The sequence below is a fragment of the Balaenoptera musculus genome, chromosome 7 (genome assembly GCF_009873245.2).
Source record: "Balaenoptera musculus isolate JJ_BM4_2016_0621 chromosome 7, mBalMus1.pri.v3, whole genome shotgun sequence".
NCBI lineage: Eukaryota > Metazoa > Chordata > Mammalia > Artiodactyla > Balaenopteridae > Balaenoptera > Balaenoptera musculus.
This window is the reverse complement of record NC_045791.1, coordinates 43,416,276-43,439,783: the sequence shown is the minus strand read 5'-3', so window position 1 is coordinate 43,439,783 and position 23,508 is coordinate 43,416,276. Positions and strand designations below refer to the sequence as shown.

At 34.6% G+C, this 23,508-nt stretch overlaps 1 protein-coding gene across 9 annotated transcripts in view; it reads right to left on the bottom strand.

Annotated features, from left to right (window-relative positions):
- The window catches only part of TANK (TRAF family member associated NFKB activator), a 97,054-nt gene that overhangs the window by 25,393 nt on the left and 48,153 nt on the right, over positions 1-23,508 (bottom strand). For 6 of the 9 annotated variants that reach the window (XM_036857751.1, XM_036857753.1, XM_036857748.1 and 3 more), the window contains exons 3-4: positions 8,855-8,966; positions 7,612-7,730 (exon numbers count right to left, since the gene is read on the bottom strand). In XM_036857751.1, coding sequence (XP_036713646.1) covers positions 7,612-7,730; positions 8,855-8,966 — 231 coding nt within the window. The remainder of the gene's footprint in view (positions 1-7,611; positions 7,731-8,854; positions 8,967-23,508) is intronic. The other 3 variants (XM_036857755.1, XM_036857757.1, XM_036857754.1) reach the window with 1 other exon arrangement.

Here is a 23,508-nt window from a genome sequence, read left to right as displayed (position 1 = left end):
GAAGCTATGGGGGCCTGAAACTCAGATGGAGATCCCTAAGTGGGTGGTGCACCTGAAGTCCAGAGTATATGAGATATGAACAGTTTAAGGATGGAGAGGTCATCCAAGACCTAGACTTGTGAGGCTAGGATTTTATAAGCTACAGAAGGCCAGACAGCAGAACAAGTTAAAGTTCATACAGTGTCTGCCAAAACTGTCATATATAATAACTGGAGGAATACACCATGGGCAAATGCCTTTCACTGAAGAACCGTCTACAGAATAAAGAAACAAAAATAAAGAATAAGGAAACAAAAAGAAGCACTCTCTCCTCTGAAGTCATGATTACGTAATTTTAAAAAGTTATAGTAAATGAAATTGCTCTTTCAAAACCCTCAGTTTTAGCTTTCAGTTTATTTAATGTTCTCCAAAGTAGCCTGGAATAATATGGGTTCTTGCCTAGAGATTATTCTTTTTCTATTAAAATGCTGCACAAAATTTAAGTTTACATATCTATGCACATACTACCACATAAGCAAGTTAAGAATTTGTTTTCTTTCCCCTACTTAAACTAAATGTTGAGTGCCTGATCAAGCCTACCTTCAGCTCACTGGGAATTTTTATTTTTAAATTAAGGTCCTATATGTTTTATCTGTACCATAAAATGATAATTAGGATTTCATTTTGTCATGTAATCTGGACTTCACATTGTCTTTTAATTTGCTTGCTAATTGCTTTGGGTCTCCAAATCTTTGTTTCCCCAACCAGATTGTAGCTCCTTAAAGGGGAAAGATCTTACTCTTTTTTTTTTTTTGTATTCCTATCAAGGACTACCAAGACTGGGAAAATAGGAGGAGTTCAATAAATACTTCTGTCCACTCAGCCATAAAAAGAAACGAAATTGAGTTATTTGTAGTGAGGTGGATGGACCTAGAGTCTGTCATACAGAGTGAAGTAAGTCAGAAAAAGAAAAACAAATACCACATGCTAACACATATATATGGAATCTAAAAAAAAAAAAAAAAAATGGTTCTGAAGAACCTAGGGGCAGGACAGGAATAAAGACGCAGACCTAGTAGAGAATGGACTTGAGGACACGGGGAGGGGGAAGGGTAAGCTGGGACGAAGTGAGAGGAGAGTGGCATGGATATATATACACTACCAAATGTAAAATAGATAGCTAGTGGGAAGCAGCTGCATAGCACAGGGAGATCAGCTCGGTGCTTTGTGACCACCTAGAGGGGTGGGATAGGGAGGGTGGGAGGGAGACGCAAGAGGGAGGAGATATGGGGATATATGTATATGTATAGCTGATTCACTTTGTTATAAAGCAGAAACTAACACACCATTGTAAAGCAATTATACTCCAATAAAGATGTTTAAAAAAAAAAACACTTCTTGTCTAACTGATTGACAAGTGAATTTTTAGACATCAGCTTTCTTCAAACATGTCAGAGCTTCTATGTTTACTTGCAATTGCCAGGTACAGCACATCCTACTTTCTTAATGTTAGCACTGATGGCAGCTCCACAGCTCCATCACTGTTTTACTGTTCTAAACCTATAAAATCTTTCCTGCTCCTCAAAGCTACCAAGTATCTGCTGATCTAATCACAATGATAGCTACATTAGAAATCTGCCAACTGTCTAACTGGCATCTTTCAGTAACAACTGCATTCTTTGTATTTTTAAACTTTTGTTTAAAGCATATAACTTAGATGAAAAAAGATGTATAAAGAATAAATTATATATAGAAAATCAGAAATAAAGCATAAAAACATTTCTATACACATGAACACATGGTCTCTAAATAATTAAAAGTTCAAATAAACTCATATAATATATACTTTGTATCTCGGATCCTAAAATCTGAAAAAACTTTGCAACATTCAATAATGTCTATTTTGGTTATTAAAACAGGACTTTAAGTCAGAGGGCAGTTTAGAGTTATTGAATGAGTGAGTGAAGAAAATTTACCAACATCACTAAATTCTTTTATGCATTCTACATTTTTGCTCTCTATATTTTCTTGTGTCAAAACACTCTAGACTTTTGTATAACCTCCACAAAAAAAAAAAAAGGGATAGAAAGATGACAAAATCTTTTGTCACACCCTACACACCTAGGGTAGCATTTAGTTTGCAACTGAAGTGGTTCCCAGAGCCGTATTATAAAAAAATCTCGTTTCCAAGATCATAAAAATGATCCAGGGGAACTCCCTGGAGGTCCAGTGGTTAGGAGTCTGCGCTTCCACTGCAGGGGGCCTGGGTTCGATCCCTGCTCAGAATTTGTATTTATATTAAAATATAAAATTTGCTAAATAATAACTGCTATCATGACATATGTTACTATGTCTGACAATGGTGTCCTGCAAACAAGATAGTAGTCTTTGCCAAGAATAAGTGTATGCATTTTTGTGTTACTTGATTTCTTACAATTTTTAACTTTTAAAGTAATAACATGCGACAGTTTCTTGGTTCTCTAAAGCACTGCTCAGCTAATCTCCTCTGGAAAGTCTATATTCATATTAGAATTTTTGAAATTATTCTCAGGATAATAAGCTATGATTATTTCTTTCCTCTGAGATGAATAACAATAGGATTCAGGAGAGTCAAATTCATTATTAAATTCTGCCAGGTTCCTTTAACTCTCATTAATATTTATCATATGGTAAATGATATACTATGCTGCCCCCACACACACCCTTGATCTTTTGGTACCCTCTTCTGTATACCACAATCTACAATCCCTGTGATGCTTTTATTTTTATTTTTAAAAATATTTATTTATTTACTTATTTAGGCTGCGCTGGGTCTTAGTTGTGGCACGCGGGCTCTTTTAGTTGTGGCATGTGGGATCTAGTTCCCTGACCAGGGATCGAACCCGGGCCCCCTGTATTGGGAGTGGGGAGTCTTTTTTTTTTTTTTGATTTATTTATTTATTTTATTTTTTAAAATGGAAGCTTATTTATTTATTTATTTTTGGCTGTGTTGGGTCTTCGTTTCTGTGCGAGGGCTTTCTCTAGTTGCAGCGAGCGGGGGCCACTCTTCATCGCGGTGCGTGGGCCTCTCACTGTCGCGGCCTCTCTTGTTGCGGAGCACAGGCTCCAGACGCGCAGGCTCAGTAGTTGTGGCACACGGGCCTAGTTGCTCCGCGGCATTTGGGATCTTCCCAGACCAGGGCTCGAACCCGTGTCCCGTGCATTGGCAGGCAGACTCTCAACCACTGCGCCGCCAGGGAAGCCCTTGATTTATTTTTAATTATTTATTTTTGGCTGTGTTGGGTCTTCGTTGCTGCGTGCAGGCTTCTCTCTAGTTGCGGCGAGCGGGGGCCACTCTTCATTGCGGTGTGAGGGCCTCTCATTGCGGTGGCTTCTCTTGTTGCGGAGCATGGGCTCAAGGCGCATGGGCTCCAGTGATTGTGGCACGCAGGCTCAGTAGTTGTGGCTCGCGGGCTCAGTAGTTGTGGCTCGCGGGCTCCAGAGCGCAGGCTCAGTAGTTATGGTGCACGGGCCCAGTTGCTCCGCAGCATGTGGGATCTTCCTGGACCAGGGCTCGAACCCGTGTCCCCTGCATTGGCAGGCGGACTCCCAACCACTGCGCCACCAGGGAAGCCCAAGGGAGCGCAGAGTCTTAACCACTGGACCACCAGGGAAGTCCCCCTGTGATGCTTTTAAATACAGTATGTCTACAAAATCTTTGATAATCTTTTTTTTCAAGAAGAAGAACTTATTTTCTTATCTCTGGAGCACTTAGTGACTTGCTTCTAATGAACAGAATAAAGTGGAAGCAAAGGTGTGATTTTAGAGACTAGCTTGTAGAAAGCACTGTGGCTTCCTCCTTGCTCTCTTGGACCTCTTTCTTTCTTACTCTGAGGAAGATAGCTGGCACACTGTGATGAGAGGCCCATGTGGTGAGGTATCTTGCCAACAGCCATCTTGGAAGTGGATCCTCCAACCACCGTTAAGCTTTCAGGTGACTGGAGACCCTTGGCCACATTCTGACTTCAATCACATAAGATCCTGAATCAGAACTACCCAGCTAAGTCACTCCTGAATTTCTGACCCACAAAAAGTGATTAATAAATAGTTGTTGCTATATATTGGGGTAAATTTGGGGTACTTTGTTACATGATAGATAATACAATGAATCCTATCTCAACAAGAAATACTGTACAAACTACAGTGGTGTACAAGAGATGAAACTCAAGTTTTCCATTAAATTGAGTACTTCTCCTCTAATGTCGCTAAACTATAAGCAGAATACTAAGGGTCATCCAATGATACAGGTTCTGTGACCTTGACTTTTTTATGTCCTTTTAGAAATCAAAGGACTCTTGCATGCTCTTTGTGTAGGATTTCTATGAACAGACTAAACTATAAATTTCATGTTTCTCAAATACAATTTTCTAAAAGGTCCTCTTTTCCCTCAACGTATTCCTTTTTCCTACACTCTATGTGTCTCATTTTCCAAGGCAGCCATAGTTGCCATTTGCCATAATGTCTGGGGGTCTTTCCCTTTTCAAATATCCTAACCAAGTCCTAAACAAGGTAAACAGTCCTCAAACTACCCACCAAATAGGAGGAGGAAAGGACTGTGAGTGGTTAGCAGTAGCTTCCTTCTGTTGTTGGTTCAAAACATTTCTATTAAGTCACTAATTCATTACAGAGGCTAGGCCAACTGATTGGGAATGTAATTTCTAAAATCAGTTAAGTTTTTCATGACACAGAGAACTATATTCAGTATGATAAACCATAATGGAAAAGAATGTACATATATGTATAACTGAGTCACTTTGCTGTACAACAGAAATTAACACAATGTTGTAAATTAACTATACTTCAGTAAAAAAAATAAAATCAATTAGTTTTTGAGAAGGCTAATAAAATAAAAGCATACTGAAAACAGAAAATTGTACCATTATCTTAGCCATTTCTGCATACTACCTTCTAGGTTTTGTCTTGTGTATACATGTATACTTTGACAAAATTGCAAGCAACCAATATGGAATTTTTTCATTTTTGAAAAACCTTAATGATATCCATACCAATCAAACTCCTTCAGGAAAGGCTTTCACTTGTATTACCTAAAAGTGTATTTAATTATAACTTAATTAGCTCAGATCAACATATATGCCAATGGAAAAGATTTTAATTTCAACTGGCCAGTATTTTTCTAAATTAGGACTAATTTTTGCACGCATATATAGCCAGCTCTTAAATATTCAACAAATCCAATTTATCCATTCTTTTAGAATACATTTCTTCTCTTTAACCCTTTATATGTTTAGTGCTCATTAGCACTTTGGCTCTAGATATATAAAGGAAGATGAGAAAACTGAAATATAAAACTGCTAATTTTTATTAAAGTACAAGAAGATTGAGTTGATGAGCTATTCAAAGAGTTAAATACGTAGCTGTCAAATAAATCTTTCCCCTGTTAGTAAAGATAAGTAAGAGAACTCACTGAATTTAGATTTATTTCCTACTTGGAGCTTTGTATTTTTCCCTCTTATGGTCTGTCCACAAATAAGGTTATAATTGATGCAACATTATTAATTTTTTGGAAATAAGCTACCTTTGACATGATTTCTGTTACTTACACTTAATCTCAGCGCAGCTGTTCAGATATATATATATATTTGAGACATAAAGACATCTTACAAAATTAAAACAAACATAATTTAAAAAACAAATCTGTTTGAAGGTTCTCTTTGAACACTAATTGACAAACTCTAAAACTTTCATAATGACAAATTATCCAAATTCAAAATAAACTAAATTATTAATATATCTTAGAGCCTTTCACATTATCCCCTTTGTTCTAATCAAGACTGCTACTTTCAAAAATACTTTCTATGTACTTGAACTGGAGATATTTTATTATTTTCAGAGAAATGTTATAATTGGAATAATATAAGAATTTTGACTAAAAATTGATGATAAATCATGACATTTAGAAGTCTTTGAAACAGGAAAATGGTCTGCAAATATTATTTACTTAAGCACTAAATTTATGTCAGCATTTTATAGTAGTTCAATGATTTTAAAATGTACTATAATGGGCTCTATCACAAAATTGTATTCTAAAAGTCAGAATCACTATTTCTGAATTTTGTCTTTTGCAAAATAAACCTGAACATGTTCCAGTGGCACAGTTTCTTGTGTTTACTAGCAGTTTTAGATAAACGGAAATTGGAGTGGGGGTGAAGAGAGCTGAATGATTCAAATAAAAAAACCAATAACGATTCTAAACAAAGAAATATGAACTGGGAGATACTGTAGGGAAGTTTTCATTCTAAAATTTTTATTTATAGGGAACTGTCAAACTGGATTTCTCAGATTTGATGTTAAATAAAAACAAGTTAAGATAGTCTTAGTTATGGGATAAGTAACTGAATAACCTTGACACACAAAGTTAACATCTCCTACCTGATTTAGAAGGAAATAAATAAATAAATATAGCACTCTTGACTTAATTGTCTTGTGGTTGTTAAGTGTCCTCATTTGTTAGGAGATATTATTTCACTCAAGAGCTGTTTCATCTCACTAAAACCCAACTCATCTAATTAAAAAAATTCATTTTTAAACATAAAATTCCAATGATTCAGAAAAGCATGGAGAATAATACAATATACATCTATATCTCGACCACCCTGATTTAACAAGCATTAAGATTCTGCCATATTTGCTTCAGAACTTTTCTTTAAAAACAGAAAAGTTACAGATATACCTGAAGCCCTCTTTATTCCTTTCCCAGAATCAGTCTCTTTTCTCCCCACCTTCATTTTTCTAAAGAATATCCTTCCTGCATATGTTTTTATACTCCTACTACACATTTATATTTTTATAAATGATGTCATAATGTTTTATATTTTTAAAAAATCTAAATAAATTATTCCCATTTTTTCATTTTGTAATTTCCATTTTTTACTCAACACTGCTTTTGAAATCTAGGTATATTAATATATAAATACTTAGTTTAATTTTTCTAAAATGTTTAATTGTAAAGATGTACCATTCTGCTACTGACAAATGTTTAGGTTGTTTCTAACCAATGTACCATTAACATCTTTGTACACATCTCTCTGCAGATATGCAATATTCCTTTTTATATTGCTTCAATGAAGACTTTTGCTTAAGCTAGTTAGGCGGATTTTGTTTTTTAATTAAGCACAGGCAAATGAAAAAACTAGAATGCTATTTTCTAGCCCAGAATCATCTCTGTCTTACTATCTTATTTCTTTCTGTGTAAAATCTTTTATTCCTCTGGTAAACACCTGTGAGACAGAAAAGAGAATACTAGGAAACAGGAAATTTAAGTCTTTATTTTACTTGGAAATACTGCTTCAAATATATTTAGGAACATGTAAGTTACTTGTTTGTATATAAATAACTTCTGTTTAGAATTCCAGTGGTGGATCCATTTCAGGAAAATAAAATGGGGAAAATGTGTTATGTACCACCATTTAAATTTTGATTCTTGCAATAGCAGTGTTAGGGTTGAAAAGAATCTTATCCACTTTCTCCACCATTCCTGCCCATCTCAAATGTGATAGAATACTGACTAAATAATTCAAGAAGCCCGACTTCTCATTTATTTCCTTTAGGGAATAAACCGGCAGCGCAGTCTACCTTTGATTCTTTTTCTTTTGGTATTCGTGATTTTACTTTATCATGTGGCTGATCAAGAGTCAAATTATTCTTCCTTGCTTCACTGTCTTCAAGCAGGGGAACACAGCCATAACTGTTATCTGTAAGACAAAAACCTCTTAGGAATAAGTGGGAAATCCTTGTTTTTGGTACCACCTGGAAAAGTAAAAAGAATACAAACCCAAACCCTTAATTTTAGAGTAGAGATTTTAAACTATGAATTTTAAAAATTCTTTAGATAATAGTTACTTTGACAATTTAGATTTGCCCATTTAGATTTTGGCATATTTGATTAATATTTTTTTACTTTCATTCCCACTAAACACACAAAACCCCTACTCTTCCAATATCAGTAGTATATAAAATATGTAGAATTTAGAAAACTAGAAGTATGTTCTTTGTATGTTATCATCAGCAATGTAATTAAACTTTTATTTAAGTCATATTTTCAGGTATGCATTTCTTGTTTATGATAATTATTTGCATAATACTCTATGCTTATTATTAAAAAATTAGAAAATGCAGACATGCTGAAAAGAATAAAAAAAATAAAAGCTACCCACAGTTTTTATTATCTATGAATTATTCCTGTTAACATTTTGGTTTATATTTTATCAGAATTTTTCTTTTCCAATACACATAAATTCACAAAAGAACCTTTTTTTTTTTTGCATAGATAAAATTACATTTATTTTTTATCTTGCTTTGCTCAGTTTGCTATATATCATGAATATGTCTCATGTTTATAACTGAACACCTGTTATCACTTTTCTTGGCTACATAGCTGTTCACTACACAAATGACTGTAATTTAACTGTTGAACATTTATTTATTTCTAGTTTTCCATTATTAGAAATTATACTGTGATGAGCATCCTTGCATATATACCTTGAGTACTTAAAGAAATATTTTCTTATGATATATTCTTAGGACTTGAATTTTTGGTTTAAAAGGCACAGACATTTTAAAAGCTTTTGCTATTTATTGACAAACTGTCTTCTAGGAAGTTTTATCAACTTAAGAGTTCCACCAGATAATATATGTGAATGTCCATTTTCCCATTTCCTGCAACTGTTCATTTCTTAAATAAACGTAACTGTACCACAGTTATTAAAATATCAGAACTACTGAGAAACAATGGAGAAATAAAATAGAAAAACTTCACTTCCATCTTTCTTTTCTCCCAGAGGTTTAAGAAATAAATAAAAATTTAACATGAACATACCTCGACTGGAATTCACAAGAAGTAACTGTGATTTTAGCTTGTCAATAATAGTTTGTTGAAGGGACAGCTGTTCCTGTTGCTCACGTATTCTCTGCTCATAGTTCTCAGTCTGCTGACATAAAAACCAGTTAGCCTGATATTTACTGACAGACATGTACATATATTTACTGTCCCTTAATAATTACATATAGATATGAGTTACCCATATTGCCATTTCCCAGGTACTGGAGCATTTATTTATGAGCTAAAAATAGGATCCAATAATGCATTTATAATCATTACAAACATAAGTGATTTAAAATGCTTTAAACACTGTAAAATTTAAAAAATCTTCTTAATTAAAGAAATTTCAGTTAAGAGTTCAATGTATAGTTTCTTGGATAAAAATTATAATTTAGAATTTAATCCTTAATAATAAAAAAAAGCATGAATGACAAAATGGATATTATATTAAAGTTATTCTATAAAAATACCCACTAACTTTAAAAAGTGAAGATTTCATGTCTTTTAAATAAACACACTTTTGAATTTACTTTTAGAGTACAAAAACACAAAGGAAGTAGCTATAGCTAAAACACTATGAAAATCAAAGGGACATGTACAAATTATAAAATTACATTGATCAGAAACTTCTAAGATTAAGTTTTAAGAAGTCAAGAGAACACATGGTTAATCTCTAGTGGATATCTTAAATACTTCAATTTCCCTTATATTTTTAATCCATTCACCTCACTATTTCATTGCAGTGGCTGTGAGAATTAAGCAATGAAAGAAGACACGAGTTTGCATTAGAGAATACAAATGCTGCAAACCCGAAATTTGAAAACGTTCCATTACAATTATCAAATTAGCACAAAGTCTGAAAAATATATGACCAAAAAATAATAGAGAATTCTTTAACAATTTCTATCACTAGAAGAACATATAAATGACTAAATTGTAAATTCCTTGAAATATGAAATGGGGTTCTAATAATCTTGGACTGTCCTTCAATAGATACTAAATATTCGATTTTGAATTGATACTTAATCAAAGTTCAAAATTAATGAAGCTCTATTATTTTCAGAGATCTATAAACCTAAAGTTCTTTATAAATTACACAGCTGTTCCTAGATTCCCAAAGTAAATTAGCTTAAGAAATGAAAGCAAAATACCACATTTTCCCAAATAAAAGGTGAAATTTTGTTAAGTATTACACTTCAAACATGAGTAACTGACAAAGCTGGTAAATAACCCAAGTGGTGTGTTGTCTTTGCATGTTGCCTGAGGGTAGTATCATATAACTTGATACTCCCATAGAACTCTGCAAAGTAACTTACACATAGGAGGAATTCAGTACATGCTTATTGAAAAAATAAAATAAAGAATCCAATTAAAAGAAAATCCGAGTAAATTTTATTATTATGAATAAAAGAATGAGTCTTTTGAATCTGTCTGAACCATATGTCCTATGACTAGGAGTCTGAGAACAGAACCTTGGATACCAAATTCCAGTCGAGGGCCAGGCTTCCCCAAATAAGACTTCTTATTCCTACATAAACTTACATCCAAGCCCCTAGAAAGAGTGGGTAGGTTGACTGTAAGAAGGGTTTAAACCTCTAATGCAAATTCTGTAATACTTTAAATTTACCTGACTACACAGAGCCACCGGGGCTGAGGAATCAGCAAACACACTAATATCACAGTCTGTACTATCTACTTCTGTGTATTTAGAACTTTCTCTAAAGAACTCAAAGCTTTTCATAAATATCAACGAAAAATTACCCATTCTTTCACTATTCTTTGAGAGCTACATATATTCTACTATCCAGCATTAAGTAACCAGTACAAAAAACTTAGAGACGGGCCCAGAATAAATGTATAAGTTATGCAAGCCTCAGTCCATTCTCCATGTACTATATATTTTTCCCCAACCTTACTGAAAAAACAAATGACTTGTATTTTCTTTTGGAACCAACTCAGAAAGCCTCTGCCAGGTAATTTTCATCTTCTAGTTTCTGGCTTAAAAACATACTTTAGCACATCTGCATATAACATAATACAATAAATGAATAATGCTGAAAATGTTTTCATTAGCTGGAAAAAAAAATCTATAGATCAACAATAATTTCAAGTTGAAGTTTTGAACTATTTCTTAAACAACTTAACAAAGTACTTTATAAACTTAAGCAAATTCTGTAATAATTTAGAAACCAATACTCTGGAAGTATAGCAGGGGAAATAGAACAGCAATGACCCATGTTCTTTTACTGTTCTTTCCACATACTTACATTATATCAATTACAGTAGTCTAGCCTAAATGTTTATACGTATGATTTCCCTTTAGACTATGACCTCCTCAAGGGCAGAGACTATTTTCTCCTGAGTACCCCATCTCCAGAGCACAGCAGAGTACCTGGCACACACTGAGACGCTCAATATTAGTCGAATAAATAAACTAATTAAGTTTTATAAGGAAATATAAGAGAAATAGATATGCCTTCAGAAGTAACCTGAAGGAATGGAGATAAGGTTTTGCTTACATTTCTATAAGGAAAATAGGAAAAATAGAGACAGTAGGTCAGTAGGTAAATAAGACAAAAGGAAATTAAGTTTCAGAAGACGGATGCAAAAAAAATAGGCCGTGTCTGAAGATTTTCTTTTTCTTTTTTTGGAAAAAAAGGGAAGCTTATACTATCAGAAAAAAACGTACTAATTCAAGAAGAGAAAATACATATTTAGAGAATAGTATAAAGCTTCTGACCACAAGACTATGAGAGGGGAAGTCCAGAAGAGGATACTGTATCAAACTGGCAAATAACCAGCAGAATTCAGTCTACTTGCTATGTTTGGAAACTAACAGGAACAAGAAGTTTGGGTTTTTTTTCCTTTTTAGTAAATGCTTTTATTCACTGAACAGATGTTAACAAACTTACTATCTGAAAAGTCCTTTTAAAAGGTCAGATAACTGTGGCACTGTCACAGTATTTTTAAAAAAACCAGTACAATTACAAAGCAAGTACGTTCCAGCTCTACCAAAGACCCCACAAAACAGAAAAATCACTAACAAGCACGTTGAAAATGTACAACAGCAACGTCTTGTCAACACTTCTGTACAGAGCACAGACATGACCGCTAAAACAGACAGAAGAGAAGAAGCTTTTGACAGCCAGTGTGTGTGAACGAGTCTGAGTCAGATGGCAGCAACAAGTTACCAGCTAGGAGTTCTGCATGGCAACTAACCATCCATCTGTATCAAACACCATCTGGCCGAGATGACTCTGGCTTCTGTGTATTTGACACTCCTTCCAGTTCCAAAGACTAGCAAAACAAGTGGTCTACCAGCATCTAAAGAGGTAAACAGGTACTTAGGTACTTGGTGCCAGAATGTACTTCGTATTCTTTCTCAGTGTTCAAAAGCAAAACTTAAAACAATGGTGATTAAATACAGTACACATCTTGAATTTACTAAAAATGGTTGTCCATACATACTCTCGACTATCATAAATAAAGCAAAAAGCTTATCTTAAGAAATGTTCCTTTATCCAGGCAAAATTTCAATCCATCTTCAAAACTAAGGCAGCCGGCTTCCCTGGTGGCGCAGTGGTTGAGAATCTGCCTGCCAATGCAGGGGACACGGGTTCGAGCCCTGGTCTGGTCTGGGAAGATCCCATATGCCGCAAAGCGGCTGGGCCCGTGAGCCACAACTACTGAGCCTGCGCGTCTGGAGCCTGTGCTCCGCAACGGGAGAGGCCGCGACAGTGAGAGGCCCGCGCACCGCAATGAAGAGTGGCCCTCGCTCGCCGCAACTGGAGAAAGCCCTCGCACAGAAACGAAGACCCAACACAGCCAAAAATAAATAAATAAATAAATAAATTTATTAAAAAAAAAAAAAAAAAAAACTAAGGTAGCATAGTCTCTATAAGTTTGGACATACAGCTGCTCAAGTTTTCATGGGTTTCATAAATATTAATATAGAGTTCTATAAATTGAATTTTTTTCTACTGCTGATACTAAAAATTCTCATTTTTCATATTTTCCAAAGCACGTATTTCCTAAATGGCAAAAAAAGTTCAAGTGTCCTTAAGTCATCCATAATTCTCTAAATAGGTCAAACATTATCTCTTCTCATCCTCAAGAACTAATCCCAATATTCAGAAATACCATTCTTTTCCTCTAAGTATAAAAAGAGTAAAAATTTTAGTAAATATTGAATGGATTAAAAGAAAAAGCCTTGGTTTAAAAACCTTTCAAACTGTTCCAAGATTAACAAAGAGAACAAAAGCTTTATTGAAGGATTTGCTTGGCTACCACAAAAGCTCTCAATAGGAAGCTCCACAGTTCATGAAGGAAGATAATTAAATATTAATTATTCCAATACATAACACTTCAGACACAAACTAATTGTCTTATCTTGAAACTTTGGTAAACTAAAAACCAACTTCAATTTTAGGTTAAAAAAAAAAAAGAGACAGTATAGGATTAGCAACTCGGAGATCTGGTTTACACAGCTCATTGCTAAACCATTCTCTGCTATATTCTCCTATAACTAGGGAGTTATAAACCCTGCCCTCTCCCACCTTCCTGATACCAAGACTTACCTAGGAGATCTGCAATTTGACAGATCAGATTATCAATCTGATTATCTACTATTAAGTGACAGTGCTGTCACCAATTTCTCTGCATGCCAAATGGTAAACTATTTTTATTTTACAGTATTGCACTTTGGTCCTGTTTAATTTATTCAGCTTCTTTGAGCCTTGGTTTCTTTCACTTTGAAATGAAAATAATACTTACTTACAGAATTGAAGGAGATTGCTTACTATGGCACATAATAAGCTCTCTGCAAACATTAGTTACTTTCCTGTAATAATGAATAACGTTTCCACATAATATGTATTACTATAGCATGTAGTGCATATGTCCATTAACTAAAGCTCTGATTATCACTGTACATAGGCAATTTGTCACCAGACTTACCACACAACCACCCCATGCTCTAAGCCAGTTTCTCAGTCCTTCTAGTTCACTGTAATCTAGGACTCAGAAGCTTCTCTTCAAGAAATCAGTGTGGTATCTCCATTGAATCAAAAACATTCTGTCAAGCAAAAAAACAAACTCTGGTTGTTCAAAGTTTACAAAGAGACAAAATAGGCTCAGAAATAATTAAGAAACAAAATTGTCGTTAAAAACTACAAAAGTAGCACATTAGTTGAAAACAATGCAAAAAACAACAAAATGTCCACCATCACCACCATAACAAAACCCCAGATATGTACAAAGTAAAAGTGACAGTCTCTTCCTTTACTTTGCTCTCCTTTCCTCCTCAGAGGTAATTACTACTGACACTTCGGCATTTGCCCTTTCAAAACTTCTGTGTACATGTGTATGTATCTTCTTTTAAAAATGTGAACTGTTCTGCAACCAAATTTTTCATCAACACATTATCATCATATGATCATTTCACTATTTACTATGCTCCAGAAATTAGAGAGCTTTATTTTCTCTATCTCACTTAATCCTTAAACTAACCTTCTGAGATTATTTCCCACATGTTATAGATGAGAAAACTGAGGCACAAAGAGTTACAAAATAACCTGCTCAAGGTTTCTCAGTAGGTAGTAGGTAGTAGAGCTGGGATTTGAATACAGGTTTGCCTGACCACAATGCCCAAGTCCCTAAATAAGCACCATGGCTAGACTCATGTGAGTCTATCTAGCTCTACCAAGGTCCTCTTTTGCTATATATTCTCCCTTCAGGCAATCTCATTCCCAGTGGTTGGTTATTTCCCAGACTTTCAAATTCTCCTTCTAGCAGAACCCTCCTTTGAACTCTATATCTATGCGGCTAAGTGCTACTGAAAAAGTATTTCAAATTTTACTTACTCAAATTCGATGATCTCCTCCCTCCAACTAACCCCCTCAAACCCCCCGCAACCCCACCAAATCAGTCCTTTTCTAGTATTCCTTCTCTCAATACATGGCACCGCTATTTATCCAGAAAGCTATAACCATCCTTGACATTTACTTGTTCTATTGCCAATCCACCACCAAGTGTCAATTTTAATCTTAAATACTCTCAAATCTATCCACTTGTTCATTTCCAATGTAGACGTAACAGTTCAAGCAGCAAACATTAATGAACTACTGCAACAGCCTAACTGCTCTTTACAATCACTTCATAAAAATTGTCTTCTCTAAATTAGGTCAAATTCCTAATAGATATTTTAAAAGCAGTTTACTTTTCTTCCTAATACTTATCAGAGTTTGAAGCTTTACATTTACAGGATTGTTTGACTAGTCTCTGCCTAACTAGTCTGTGCCACCATTTCATGAAGTAGGGAGCATTTCTGCTGCTCATTGTAGACCCAGTAACTTAGAGCAGTTCCTGATACAATACATTGAGTAGGTGCTCAAAATAATCTTTGAATGGGTATCATAATCTAAATGTTCCTAATTATTAATGAATCTTCTTGAATATATATCCTAGCATACCTGCCTAAAAGTTTTGACAGGACATATTTCTGAAAATTAAGACCTGGAACAAAGGATACAAACATTTTAAATTCTAATAGGTGGAAAACAAATGTATGGCAAAGTACTCACAATGTACAATAGAAGAAATAAGGCTTCGATCAGAAACAGCCAGAAGCACCTTTATTCTAATACCAGTAGCTTCAGTAGAAAAAAAAAAGAGTGAACTACTTTATTCCTACCGACACTTTACACCAAGATAAATGCTTTGAGGAGCAAAGAAAGGAAAAAAGGAAGAGCAGTACACAATAATGAGGCCATTCACATCTTAAGTGAAAGTAAAGACATTTTAAAATAAAGTAGTACATAAAATAAAGGCATGTTACGCCTTTATGCATTCCTTTAAAACATGTTTTACAAGCTTTTATAGGTAACAAGCCTTGAGAGTTTACATTTCACATGGGTCAAGACTAGCTCTAGAATAAAGGAATCTGACAACACAATCCTTATGGCTTTACATTTATTGTCAGAAAAACATTTAGATCTGTAATTTATGGTAAAAAGACGGCATAAATTTAGTCTTATTTGAGGTTTTCACCTTATACCCACTGGTTAGTCAATAAGGCTCTTTGCTTAGCACACAGGATGATTTGAAATATTTTATATCCTTCACCTTACTTATCAGTACATAGAAAAAGCAGTTTATAGCACAGCATCTGAACTATTTTAGAATTAAGAAAATTTCTTCCTTTCTATACAAGTTATTGTAGATTTTTCTCTTTTAATCAAGAACTGGGCAAGAAGAGACAAATACTTCTTTTCTCAACAAGCAGATATTTTCTGATTACATAATACAAAGGCTCTGGGGACAAGCAGATCAAATGCAGGAAGGTTTCTGTAACAATCATTTATGAATATGGTAATCTGACTTTTAAATTGGCAATCAGTTTTTAAATTTTCAGATGTTTTTATTACTTTATTACTGATTCTTCTCTTGGTCAAAGAAACAATAGAGGGTACTTACGTCTTTTAAAAATATATTTGGTTTCTCCCACAAGACACTGGCAGAAATGAGTGACAAGCCACTTGGTATAATAAAACTGATTTAATATTTAATTCCACACTGTGGAATCTTGTGATATTTGAAACTCCCTAGGCAACTTAACTAGTCAGTCACAAGATATGGCAAAGACTGCTAATTATTACCACATATGCATTCTCATTCTTTCTTTTAGTAATATAGACTTTTAAGTGGGCACATGATCATCCAGCTAGAGAATATATTTACTGGCCTTCCCCACTACTAGGTGTGACCATGTAACTAAGTTCTGGCTAACAGGGTATGAACAGAAGTGACCTGTCCAAATTCTGGACTACATCATTAAAAGGAAGTTGTTTGCTCTTCCCCACTTCTCTCTCTTCTTACTGGCAGGGAAATGATAACAAGTAGAGCAGCCACTGTGATTCCAGAGAGGGAAACTGTAATTTAGGGGTGAATGAGCTGCCTGACTAGCCCTGGCTACTCACTTCTGGACTGTTACATGAGAGAGAAATAAACTTCTATCTTATTTAAGCATGGTATTTCCTGATCTCTTTGTAACAATAGCTTATTCTATCTGCACAAAATTCAGGGGCCAAGCCAACTCTACCACTGCCCTATATAATAATCTCTTCTCTTATTCTTTAAGCACATTAAAAGTTGTTTATGTCAGGGGCTACTGTGATTAAAATATTCCTCTACTTTGCAACAGTCAGAAGACCTTTTAGTCTGGGTATACCTAAGTGCTTATACAAAGCAAGAAACAGAATAAGCCATATTAGACTGTGAATCCTTTAAAAGGTACATTTTATGTTTTATGTATCTTTGAATCCCTAGCATTTATTATGTTCCTGAAACATCATAAATTATTTGTAGGATGAATAAAAGAAATATGAATGGCAAACTTTATACTCTAGCCTCTCTTAGTAAGAGATGTATAAATCACAAAGTAAGGATTTATCCAAGGATAGGGAAGATTATATTTGGTTATTTATAGCAATGGGAAGAAAACAGTTTGAAAACTTGGAATGGGCTGTGATTTAACTAGGTTAGTATAATGAATATGGACTTTTGAGTCAGATAAACTGTTTCAGTATAGATTCTGCCACTTATGTTAAAAAATTAACTTATTTCTGAGAGTCTCAGTTTCTTCATTTAAAAACAGGGTTAACAATGCCAACTTTGTAGGGCTGGGAGTATTTACATATAAAGTATGTGACTCTTGTAAAATATGCTCATTCATAAAAAGTTAATTCTCCTTTCTGCTTTCTGAAGTAATATGAATTTAAGGATTGAAGGAGGGAAAAGGATACAATTCGTTCAGTATTTTCTGGGATTACCTGACATTTTTTTTATGGTCTAGAATAAAGGCTATCCTATAAGGAAGAGCTAAAAATATTCACGTTTTCTTATAGACGAGAGGTTCTAAGACAAACAATTTAATGTCATGGTGGTAGGTGTGCCTAGATGTAACAATGGAAAATTTGGTATAGAGAAGAACACCTCTTAGGGGCCAGGGAAAGTAAATATACTTGATGATCAATAGTAGGGTATTAGTAGCAGTATGAAGGATCATCCTTTGAAATTTAAGTGAGGTAATTTAGGATAAAAGGCAGTATTATTCCACACAGTACCTTATAAAACTCATTACTCTATTAATATGGTATAGGTGGGAAAAAAATAGTGGATATATAAGTTCAGGTCTGACATTCAGCTTAATGTGCCTTCCAAGTGACAATAAGATATATGGGTCTAGAGCTCAGAGGGTAAATCTGGAGTAGGGAGATAAATTTAGGAGTCACTGTCATAGGTATTTGAAGCCACAGGAGAAGATGAAATAGCTCATACAAGAATATAAAGTAAGATGCAAAGAAGGCCTTGAATAAGTCTAATGTTTAGTGACCTGGTAGTAGAGAATAAACCTACAGAGAAGAATGAGGAAATGCAACCCAAAAAGGAATGAGAAAAATCAAATATGGTGTCTGAAATGTTAAAGAAAAACAGTGCTTTAAGTAAGAGGTAGTACAAGAGATATGATCAGTTATTAGATGGAATGAGGTAGTTCTGTATGTGTGAACTTGAAAGACTATGGATGATTTTAGGCAAAGAAGTCATAGACATGAAATCTGTGGTCAAGCAATTTTTTTTTTTTCAAATCATAGTTCTACTACTTATTAGTGATGTGGTTATGGGCAAGTTATTTCACCCTTTTTGTACTTCAGTTTCCTCATATGAAAGATAATTCTTCCTCATAAGAGCTGTATAATGATTAAATCAGATGACTGTAAAGCACTTTGGCAAACGTAAGCCTCAATAAATCTTAGTGATGATGATGGTGAAGATAAAGACATTTTAAAAAATTTAAAACCTTTTTCAAATTAGCATAACTCCACTTTTGAAAAAACATGATTCACATATTCTGGAAGGATATACATATATTACTAACAGTGACTACCTCTGGGAAGTGAGGGAGAGGACCATCACTTTATATTCTGTGTATCTTGGATTATTTGCATTTTTTTCAATAAGATGTGCTGCTTTTGTAATTTTGGCCAATAGTATTAAAAAAAATCACTTACCTGCCTTATTTGTCTTTGTCTCCTTTATTGATTTGGAATACTCAGATGTCTTTGCTTGACAGAATGTTCTTAAATGGATGTAGCACACTGACTTTTCAAAGAGGAGCTTCTGAGTCTTAAACTGCAGTGAACTAGAAGAAATGCTGTGAGAAGAACTGACTTGGAGTATGGACAGCTAAGTGGTAAAAGGCAGGCGAATCTGTACAAACTGATGAATGACAGGTGAACAGCAATAAAACATTGATAGTAGGAGAATCTAGGCTACACTGATTTTTGTTTTTTGGTAATAGATTTTTTGAAAGTTGTGGTAAAATATATGTAACATAAAATTTGCCATTTTAACCATTTTTAAGTGTACAGTTCTGTGGCGTTAAGTACACTTACATTGTTGTGCAACCATCACACCATCCATCTCCAGAATTTTTTCATCTTCCCCAACTGAAAATCTGTCCTTTTAAACACTAATTCCCCACTCCCTTCCCCCAGTCTCTAGGAACCACCCTACTACTTTCTGTCTCTCTGAATCCAACTAGTCTATCCATTGTATGTATATACCACATTTTGTTTATCTATTCATCCATTGAGGGGCACTTGGGTTGTTTCCACCTTTTGGCCTCTAAATAAGGCTGCTATGAACATGGGCATACAAATATCTCTTTGAATTCCTGCTTTCAGTTCATTTGGGTACATACCCAGAAGTGGAATTGCTAGATTATATGGTAATCCTATGTTTTGTTTTGAAGAAACATCATTTATTTTCCACAGTGGATACACTATTCTACATTCCCATCAGCAATGTACGAGAGTTCTAATTTCCCCACATCCTCACCAATACTGATTTTGGTTTTTTTTTAAAATTTTATTTTTTATAATAGCCATCTCAATGGGTACAAAGTGGTGTCTTACTGTGGTTTTAACTTGCATTTCCCCAATGATGTCGAGCATCTTTTCATGTGCTTATTGGTCATTTGTTTTAACTTCTTTGGAGAATGTCTATTCAAGTCCTTTGCCTATTTTTTAATCACGTTGTTTTTTGTTGTTGAGAGTAGGAGTTCTTTATATATTCTAAATATCAATCCTTTATCAGATAAATGATTTGCAATTATCTTCGCCCATCACTTGGGTTGCCTTTCACTCTGTTGACAGCGTCCTTTGATGCACAGAAGTTTTAATTTTAATGAAGTCCAACTTATCTAATTTTTCTTTTGTTGTCTGTGCTTTTGGTGTCATATCTAAGAAGTCATTGCCAAACCCAATGTCATGAAGCTCTCCCTCTATGATTTCTTCTAAGAGTTTTATGGTAGCTCTTGCATTTAGGTCTTTGATCAGGTTTAAGTTAATTTGTATATGGTGAAAGGTAAGGGTCCAACCAAGAGCACAGACTTTCCCCCATATGTTTCTACTTTTATTTTTTTTTTTCTTCTGGCTGCTCTGTGCAGCTTGCAGGATCTCAGTTCCCCGACCAGGGATTGAACCGGGCCCCTGCAGTGAAAGCCTGGAATCCTAACAACTAAGCCACCAGGGAACTCCCTCTTCTTTTAATTTCTTTCAGCAACATTTTGTAGTTTTCAGTAAGTCTGTCGCCTACTTGGTTAAGTTTATTCTTAAGTATATTATTCATTTTGATACTATTTTAAATTGAATTTTCTTAATTTCCTGTTCAGTTTGTTTAATGTTAATGATTTCTGAGTGTTGACTTTGTACCCTACAACTTTGCTGAATTTGTTTATTAGTTCTACTAGTTTATTTGATGGAATCTTTCGGGTTTTCTACATACAGGATCAAGTAATCTGCAAACAAATGGAGATAATTTTTCTTCTCCCTTTCCAATTTGGATATTGCTTTTCTTGCCTAATTGCTTTGGGTAGGACTTACAGTCCTATGTTGAATAGAAGTAGTGAAAGTGGGCATCCTTGTCTTGTTCCTGATCTCAGAGAAAAAGCTTTCAGTCTTTCGCCATGGAGTATTATATTAGCTGTGGGTTTTTCATATATGGCCTTTATTACGTTGCAATAGTTTCCTTCTAGTCCTAGTTTGTTGAGCGCTTTTATTAAAAAAAAGGTGTTATCAATTCTCCTGCATCAATTGCGATGATCGTGTGGTTTTTGTCCCCCTCTTCATTCTGTTAAAGTGGTGTATTACATTGACTGATTTTGATTACATTGATTGACTTGACCATCCTTGCATTGCAGGAATAAATCGCACTCGGTCAAGGTGTATAATCCTTTTAAAATGCTGTTGAATTTCGTTTGCTAGTATTTTGTTGAGGATTTTTGTATTAATATTCATAAGACATATCAGCCTGTAGTTTTCTTGTAGTGCCTTTGTCTGGCTTTGGGATTAGGGTTGCTGGCTTCATAGAACTGAGTTAGGAAAGTGTTCTATCTTGATCAATATTTTGGAAGAGTGTGGGAAGGTTTGGTGTTAACTCTTCTTTGAATGTTTGGTAGAAATCACCAGGGAAGCCATTAAGTTCTGGGCTTTCTTTGTTGTAAACTTTTTGGTTACTGTTTCAACCTCTTTACTAGATATAGGTCTATTCAGATTTTCTATTTCTCAATGTTCCAGTCTTGGTAGGTTGTGTGTTTCTAGGAATTTGTCGATTTTATCTAGGTTATCTAATTTGTTGGTGTACAATTGTTCATAGTACTTTTGGAATTCTTTTTATTTCTGTAAAATTGGTAGTATCGTCCCCTATTTCATTTCTGATTTTAGTTATTTGAGTCTTCTTTTTCTTAATCAATTTGGCTAAAGATTTGTCAATTTTGTTGATCTTTTAGAAGAACCGATTCTTGGTTTCATTGGCTTTATTAGTTTCTAGTCTCTATTTTGTTTATCATTGCTCTAATCTTTACTATTTCCTTCTTTCTGGTAGCTTTGGGTTTATTTTGTTCTTTTTTTAGTTTCTTAAGGTGTAAAGTTAGGTTACTGATTTGTGATCTTTCTTCACCCTTTCAGCACTGCTTTCACTGCATCCCATAAGTTTTGGTATGTTGTGCTTTCATTTTCATTTGTCTCCAAGATATTTTCTAATTTCCCTTATGATTTTTTCTCTGACCCATTGGTTATTTAAGAGTGTGTTATTTAATTTCCACATACTTGTGAATTTCTTAGTTTTCCTTCTGCCATTGATTTCTAGTTTCATTCCACTGTGATTAGAAAAGACACTTTGTATGATTTCAATCTTTTTAAATTTATGTGCCTTTTTAATGGCTTAAAATATGGTCTTAGAGAATGTTTCATGTTAACTTGAAAAACATGTGAATTCTACTACTGCTGGGTGGAATATTCTGTATATGTCTGCTATTTCCAATTGGTCCATGATGTTGTTCAAGTCTTCTATTTCCTTATTGATCATCTTTGTCTGGTTGTTCTATCCATTAATGGAAGTGTTGAAAGTGAGATATTGAAGCCGCCTACTGTTACTGTAGAGTCATCTATTTCTTCCCTTAAATACTATAAATGTGTGCTTCGTATATTTTTGAGTTTTGATGTTCAGTGCATATATGTTTATAACTGTTATATCTTCTTGATACCGTGATCCTTTTATCACTATGTAATGTCCCTCCTTTTTTTTGTAACAATTTTTGACATAAAGTCTACTTTGTCTGATATTAGTATAGCCACATTGCTCTCTTTTGGTTACTATTTGCATGGAGTCTTTTCCCATCCTTTCATTTTCAATCTATGCATGTTTTAAATTCTAAAGTGAGTCTTACAGACAGCACATAGTGGAATCCTGTTTTTTTTAATCCATTATGCTAATCTATGTCTTTTGAGTAGGGTGTGACCCATTTACACTTAAAGTAATTACCCATAGGGAAGTACTTACTTTTGTCATTTTGTTCTTTATTTTTTGTATGTCTTATAGCATTTTGTTCCTCATTTATTCTGCTACTGCCTTCCTCTGTATTTAGTTGGTCTTTTGTAGTGACACACTTTGATTCCCTTCTCCTTTCCTTTTGTGCATATTTTATATTTTCTTTGTGGTTATCACTGAGATTACATATAATATCCTGAAGTTATGACAATCTATCTCAAATCGACAACAACTTAACTTCAGTTGCATACAAAAACCTTATGCCTTGGGGCTTCCCTGGTGGCGCAGTGGTTGAGAATCTGCCTGCCAATGCAGGGGACACGGGTTCGAGCCCTGGTCTGGGAGGATCCCACATGCCACGGAGCAACTGGGCCCGTGAGCCACAATTACTGAGCCTGCGCGTCTGGAGCCTGTGCTCCGCAACAAGAGAGGCCGCGATGGTGAGAGGCCCGCGCACCGCGATGAAGAGTGGTCCCCACTTGCCGCAACTAGAGAAAGCCCTCACACAGAAACGAAGACTCAACACAGTCATAAATAAATAAATAAAAGAACGTGAATTTCTTTAAAAAAAAAAAAAAAAAAAACCTTATGCCTTTACAGCTCTGCCCCCCACTTTGTTATTGATGTCACAAATTTCACTTTTATATACTGTGTACCCATTAATATAGACTTAAAATTATTTTTTATACATCTGTCTTTTAAATCCTATAGAAAATAAAAAGCAGAGTTACAAACCAAAATTACAATAATACTGATTTTTATAT